The sequence below is a fragment of the Camelina sativa genome, chromosome 9 (genome assembly GCF_000633955.1).
Source record: "Camelina sativa cultivar DH55 chromosome 9, Cs, whole genome shotgun sequence".
Classification (NCBI taxonomy): Eukaryota; Viridiplantae; Streptophyta; class Magnoliopsida; order Brassicales; family Brassicaceae; genus Camelina; species Camelina sativa.
Window position 1 is genome coordinate 15824571 of NC_025693.1, and position 7696 is coordinate 15832266.

Consider the following 7696-nt stretch of genomic DNA (forward strand, 5'->3'; position numbering starts at 1 on the left):
GACATATCTTTACAAGCTCTTGAAACGATTCATAGAGTGAACATGGGAGGTCCGCTTGTATCGGCTAACAACGATACTCTTACAAGAACTTGGGTGCCTGACTCGAGCTTTCTCCTTGAGAAGAACTTAGCTAAGACTGTCTCTAAAGTTGCAACTGTTAACTACGTTAACGGTTACGCTACAGAGGACTCTGCTCCAAGAGTTGTTTACGGTAGTTGCACTGAGATGAACTCTGCGGATAACCCCAATAGCAACTTCAATGTCACATGGGAGTTCGATGTTGAGCCAGGCTTTCAGTACTACTTCCGCTTCCATTTCTGCGATATCGTTAGTTTGTCTCTAAACCAGCTATACTTCAATCTTTATGTTGACTCAATGACTGCTGCTACTGATATTGATCTTAGCACTCTTGTTGACAACACATTGGCTGGTGCATACTCGATGGACTTTGTCACGCAGTCGCCTAAGAGTTCTGATAAAATCCGTGTGAGCATCGGTCCATCGACTGTTCACACAGATTATCCAAACGCGATTGTGAATGGTTTGGAGATCATGAAGATGAATAACTCCAAAGGTCAGCTAAGTACAGGGGCGTTTGTGCCCGGTAGTAGTAGTTCAAGCACTAAGCAGAATCATGTTGGGATGATTATAGGTTCAACCATTGGTTCGTTGATTGCGTTAGTCTTCTTGGGAAGTTGCTTTGTGTTGTATAAGAAGAGGAAACGTGGCCAAGACGGTCATTCGAAGACTTGGATGCCGTTTTCAATAAATGGAACTTCAGCTACAATGGGAAGCAAATACTCGAATGGGACTACACTTACAAGTATAACTACTAATGCCAACTACCGTATTCCCTTTGCTGCTGTTAAAGACGCTACAAACAACTTCGACGAGAGTCGTAACATTGGTGTGGGAGGTTTTGGTAAAGTCTACAAAGGAGAGCTTAATGATGGCACAAAGGTAGCTGTCAAAAGAGGAAACCCTAAATCTCAGCAAGGGCTTGCGGAGTTCAGGACAGAGATCGAGATGTTATCGCAGTTTCGTCATCGTCATTTGGTTTCTCTGATTGGTTATTGTGATGAGAACAATGAGATGATACTGATATATGAGTATATGGAGAATGGAACAGTAAAGGGTCATCTTTACGGGTCAGGTAACCCTAGCTTAACGTGGAAGCAACGGCTTGAGATCTGCATTGGCGCGGCTAGAGGGTTGCATTACCTTCACACTGGTGACTCGAAACCCGTCATTCACAGAGATGTGAAATCTGCAAATATATTGCTAGACGAGAACTTCATGGCTAAAGTTGCAGACTTTGGACTGTCCAAGACTGGACCTGAGCTTGATCAGACTCATGTAAGTACTGCTGTGAAAGGAAGTTTCGGGTATCTTGACCCTGAGTACTTCAGAAGGCAACAGCTCACTGAGAAATCCGATGTTTACTCATTCGGTGTTGTTCTCTTTGAGGTTCTCTGTGCTAGACCTGTTATAGACCCAACACTTCCAAGAGAGATGGTGAATCTTGCTGAATGGGCAATGAAGTGGCAGAAGAAAGGGCAACTGGATCAGATCATTGACCAGTCCCTTCGTGGTAACATCAGACCTGATTCGTTAAGGAAATTTGCGGAAACAGGTGAGAAATGTTTGGCGGATTACGGAGTAGATAGACCATCCATGGGAGATGTGTTGTGGAATCTTGAATATGCGTTGCAGCTTCAAGAAGCAGTCATAGATGGCGAACCAGAAGATAACAGCACGAATATGATTGGTGAGTTACCTCCACAGATCAACAACTTCAGTCGTGGAGACACGAGTGTTAACGTTCCAGGGACAACGGGGCAGTTCGAAGAATCGAGCATTGATGATCTCTCTGGTGTTTCCATGAGTAAAGTCTTCTCTCAACTGGTGAAATCTGAGGGAAGATAGTGAGGGGATTTTGGCGAATGTAGTGTGTGATTCTTACATACGGAAGCAGAAGTAAGCAAATTTATGTAAACCAGGAAAAGGCATCAGGTTTTTTCTCAGATAGGATCTTTGTTCTCTGCTCGACCTGTTCTGTTCTGTTCTTCATCAGTGAAAAAAGTTTCCTCTGTTTCATTTTTATTCCTCTCTCTCTCCCTTTATCCTGAGTTTGTATTTTATTAATGTTCATTTGAAATTGTCTGAGATTTGTTTGTTCTTTTTATTATATGGATGTTTTTAACACTCTTTGTTGTTTCAATTGTACTGTAATTTTAGAGAAGTCAAAATCTAGTTCTTTCTTGTTCTGGTTTGGTTTGAGAAAGAAAACTGGTTCTTTCATCTTTTATCTATATATCGGGTTTTCTCTTGGAACTGTTATAGGTCCGGTTCCATTGGTTTGTTTGTTTCATTCACCACGACCACGTCTTGAAGTCTTGAACCACGGTTTCTTCTCCAGTTTTAGAGTTCAGCTAGTAACAAACTCTGTTCATCCGGGAAATCAAATGGGTTATCAAACCGACTTGGTTCAACCACGGGTCAATGAATTCTAAATTTAATAAGTTTATCAAAATTATAAAACCAAAGATAGTTTCCGTATACATTAGAAAACAATTCACTACAACAAAATTATGAAATACTACAAAATATATCCTAGATGTTTTGAATTCCAACCCTCACAATAACATTTAGAAAACATGATAATGATTATTTGGTTTTCTTGGGTTTACTTGGCTTAAGCGGGTAGAAAAATCCCGGTCCTTATGATTTAACCAGACCGGACTAATTTACTATTTTATTCTCATCTCCAACAGATAATTTATTTTGCATTAATCGTCGATATTGGTAACCTTAGTAGTGGACGCACAAGACAAATATTTCCATACTAGTCTGAAAACAAACGCCCTAGACGACGACCTTTGGTTCTTCTTCATAGCTTTCTTGGCCACTTTCTTTCTCCATCCTCCTATACAACTCTGATTGTTTCTCTTGTCGACGGCTTCGCCACCACATTGATCACCACCGTCCTTTTCGGTCTCTTTTGTGGAAAAAGTGTAGCTTCTAAGGTACATTTGCCTACAAGATATGCTGTCAACCACCGTGGAGCGACGCTTGCTACCGCCGTGTGTGATTGACCGTAGGAACTCTGCCTCCGCCATTGGCCACTTGTAAACATTTCTGTAAGTCATAAGCGGCCGGGCGCCAACGGTGTCGCTTGTGATAGTTACACAATCATCTATGCATTTGGAGGCCATGGTTGCTTGCTTTTTTGGAGGTTACTTCTAACTTCTAGTGTGCACTCTTTATTTTGGTTGTGAACGTTGGGTTTATGTAGCTTTTATATATATTCATAAATCCTTATCTTTATCTAATATACTATTACTTTTATTTTATTGTAGAAAATACCAAGTCAGAGAAAAAACTTGAGAAGTTTTCTCAACTTGATTCTTGTATACTTGTCAACTCTATAAGAAGAAGATAGCATTACCCACAAAAGAGAAGGTCTCTAACATCCCCAAAATATCTCCCCATATCCCTCTTGCATTCTCAAATCCGTTCACTCTTCCGACTTAAAATCTCTATCTCTCTCTCTCTCAATCTTTCAATATCAAGTATTGTATTTATGAGTCACTTCACAAGCATCAATAGTAGACTACAAATTGTATTTTTGAATCACTTCAGAAGCATCTTTCAATAGTACTTTAAAATGGGGAAAACATTAAAACCAAACGATAAAAAGGACTATTATTGGGGAAAAAATTGAGATATGTTGAGATGACCAAAACTTTCAGTGATATGCTCAAATTAACCCTAGAGCTACTCTCTCAAATTAAGAGATCACTGCAGTACTTAGGGGTCGAATACCACAAGGACTCAAGACTACACAATAAATTATAGAGTTTTTCAATTATGCTAAACAAATTAAATTGAATTAAAATAAACAATGCAAAATATTAAATAAAAGCTGTTGTAAATTCAGAAGATCAAAAAGCTAGGCCTAGGGAATTTCTCAGGAAATTATGAAATATTAAATCAATCAATAAATTAGGATTCAAACAATTAAGAACAGATCTAGAACTCTAAACACTTTTGTAAATTAAATCAGTTCTCACTGCAAATAATATCTAAATTTAAAACCAGAAAATCCAAATCTCTTTGTAAAATTCTAGGTAATAAATCAGCAATAAAATCAGGTTTAGATTGTTCACAAAATTATTAAATCAAATCTCTTTGCAAGAAATAATTTTGCTCATCAAAAGGTTTTATCAGGAAAATCAATTATATTCTCATATCAATTTATTTTCCTAAAGTATTAATTCTAGATGGCCAATCAAGGATTAATATGAAGAACAACCTAAGATGAAGATCTAGCAAGATAAAGAATCCTAAATAATCAGATCTAATAATTCATAAAATCCCTGTGAAAAACCCTAAACCTAACAAGCAAACTACTCAGACATAATCAATGAAGAACAAAACATGATTCTGAATAATAAGCAATTGAGATTAAAAGAGTAAGGAAGGAGTTTAAGAATTCTTCTCTCAAAGCAGTTCAGATCTCTCTCCCAAAAGCTCTCAAAATCTCACAGGGTTGCAGAAAAAAAAAAATCTCTCTAGAATAAAACTTAAGGGTTTGGAAAACCTAAAAACTATATATATATGTCCTAAAACACGTCAGGGACTTATGTTGCAAATATGGAAAACTTTGGGGCAGATTTGTAAATTTTCCAAAACTTGGGTCTTGAGTCGGCAGAGATGAGTGTCGATCGATGCCTCCTATCTTGGTGTCGGTCGATGCTCCTGCTTTCATCCGAGACCAAATTGATTCTTCAAGATTTATGCTCCAAAACATCCAAATTGCTCCATTTTGCTCCTTCCATGCTAAAAACCTGTAAAGACTCAAAAACAATCTAGAAAACAAATCAAAAGACTCTAAAAGACTTCTTATATCATGGTTAAAAACCACAAAAACCATGATATATCAACTCCCCCAGACTTAGCCTTTGCTTGCCCTCAAGCAAAACATAAGCTTAGACATGTGAAAGAGGTTTGAAAACAGGGAACTCACTCAACTGCATGATGATTCTTATTCACACTCTTCATTTACCTGACTCAAGAACTTACTTCTTATACTTAACCATGATAAGCATCAACATTCCTTACTCAAATCCCACAATCCTTTGGAATCTCTGAAATCTCCATTGTCATCTCATTAGTCAATATTAAAGCACAAATAAGGTGAATTCTTACCTTGGGTGTATTGATCAGTGGCATATGGACTCTCTTCAGGCCAAGACATTCTTCTTACATCTCCTTTCCTCTCCCTTTTCTCACTTCAAAATTTTTTTTCTTTTTATCTTTTTCTTTTTTCAAAGGTATAAGCGAATACCGGGGTCATCGGTAATTTACCTACCCCTCGCTTCCAAGCTTTGTGTGATCATTTGACTCAAGAGTAGAATAATGAGGTCACAGGCAATTTACCTACCTCTCTAAACTGATCAAAATCATATCATCTTTTATTCTCTCTTTTTCTTATTTTTTTTTTAAAGCACTGAAGGGAAGAGAGAGGAGAGACATACTTTGAAAAATTGCACTGTCTTGTATGGCCCGAAGAAGAAGTCTAGTCCACTGATTTCCAACCCCAAAGTAAGAGATTAAGTCCGATTAAAATCCTGATAAAGGTTGAGACAACGTTAGATCAATCAGATATCCATTGAATAATGGTTTTCAGGATTGTTGATAAGGCTCTAGTCTTTCTAAGCTTCAGTTCTGAGATCAAGCATAAACAAATAATCATTAGAGTGTTAGCCAAATAAGAGAAATCATTAGTCAAGATCATAATTCCCAAAGATAAAAAGAAAAATTTTGAAAAATTTGACTCAAACTTTATGGTTTTGACTGACACAACTGAAACTCAAAAACAGAAAATATAGTTAGTAACTAACCTCCCCCAGACTTAAACAACACTGTCCCCAGTGTTATCAAGTAAGAGGAAAGCAAAAATAAAAATAAAATAAATCAAAATCAAAATCAAAAGAAAAAGAAAAACCTACCAGTGGGGTGCCTCCCACTAAGCGCTTGTTTTCAGTCATTAGCTTGACTGTGTTGGAGCTCAGGCATCGGTAGGAGCAAAACATGGCATTGAAGTCCTCTTCATCCAAGGTGGTGTATAAGCTTTAGGTGCATGAGGCTTGCCAAAGATGTGAGGAACAGGACCAGGGCGGAACTTAGGTATGGGAGGGTATCTCTTCTGTCCTGCAAAATCATCAACAGAAGAAACAAGCGCTCTACGATAATCTCGTGGCTTGGTTAACTGCAAAACAGTTTTTATCTCTTTGAAATTCTTGTTGATGATAGGAGGAAGATTAGGTGCAGAAGAGGTGTACCTTTGCCTTACCTGAGGGCTCTGGAGTGTGGACTGATGACTCTTCTGTTTGGGAACAGGTTTCTGACTTGGAGCATCAGTTTTGGACAAGTTTTGTCGCGGTCGTGGAGGGGTGTCGATCGATGCCTCCTTGTTGGTGTCGATCGACACTGAGCCTGATGCCCGTGTTGCAGAAACTTTTTCAACAGACAAAGTCTGTCCATCAATAGTAGGAGCCCTCCTCAGCTTATCCATCTCAAAATTCATACTCAAACCATCCACATTCAGTGCTATGTGTCCCTTCTGCACATCAATGATGGCACCAGCTGTAGCCAAGAAAGATCTTTCTAAGATGAGAGGATCTTTAGGCTCTTGATCATACTTCAGCACCACAAAGTCAGTGGGAATCATGAAGTTGCCAACCTTAACTGGAATATCCTCTAAAACACCTTCAGGAGTTCTTCGGGAGCGATCAGCCAGGATAAGAGAAATCTGAGTTGGCTTGAATTCTGTCATCCCAAGTCTCACAGCAACAGAATGTGGCATCAAGTTGATGCTAGAGCCAAGGTCACAAAGTGAGTGAGAAAACCTTCCTGCTGAGATTGAGCAATCAAGTACAAAGCTTCCAGGATCTGGTAACTTCTTAGCAGTCCTACATTGAATGATTGCACTCACTTCCTTAGAGACAACTACCTCCTGCTTTCTCTCCTTCTTCCTCTGAACAGGCTGGTTCAACAGAATTGCACTAACATCCTTAGTTAGCAATGCTCCTTCTTCAGGGCTCAAACCATTGGATACCATTCTCTTGACATAGCGCTTAAGTGGTGGTGAAAGCTTCACTGCATCAATTAAAGGCATCTCAATCATCACCTTATCCATCATAGTCTTGCATCTAGCTTCCTCAAGCTCCTGCTTAGACCTTCTTGGCTTGGGAAAAGGAACCTTAGGCTTATAGACCCTCTCAACAACAGCTGGAACCTGAGATTTTGTGTTTTCCGCATCTGACTGAGATGGGTGTCGACCGACACCCAGGTGGTGTCGATCGACACCATCATCTGAAACCGAGAATTTTGTCGATTTTTCACCCAGTTCGGTAGAAGCAATTTCAACAGCATCTTCATCCCTCACAGATATGGCATTGCAAGCATGTTTAGGGTTTGACTCACTTCTTCCTGGAAGAAAACCCTCTTGTCGTTTGACAGACCCAGCAGTCTGTGCAACTTGAATCTCCAGCTTCTTAACATGAACATTCAATGCTTCTATCTTCCCATTCAGCTCAGTGTAGACATTGTCAATCTTTCCATTGAATGTCACTGTCAAATTCTCTTGTCCTTGCAAAAGCTGCTCAAGCATGGCTTCCATTCTACTCTC

The 7696-nt window shown here is 39.1% G+C and overlaps 2 protein-coding genes across 2 annotated transcripts; one reads left to right on the top strand and one right to left on the bottom strand.

Annotated features, from left to right (window-relative positions):
• On the top strand, positions 7–2266 carry LOC104711090 (receptor-like protein kinase HERK 1). Its single transcript, XM_010427766.1, has one exon. The coding sequence runs from the start codon at positions 43–45 to the stop codon at positions 1924–1926; it is 1884 nt and encodes a 627-aa protein (XP_010426068.1). The 5' UTR covers positions 7–42; the 3' UTR covers positions 1927–2266.
• Positions 2775–3247, bottom strand: LOC104711091. The gene has a single exon (XM_010427767.1). The coding sequence runs from the start codon at positions 3213–3215 to the stop codon at positions 2790–2792; it is 426 nt and encodes a 141-aa protein (XP_010426069.1). The 5' UTR covers positions 3216–3247; the 3' UTR covers positions 2775–2789.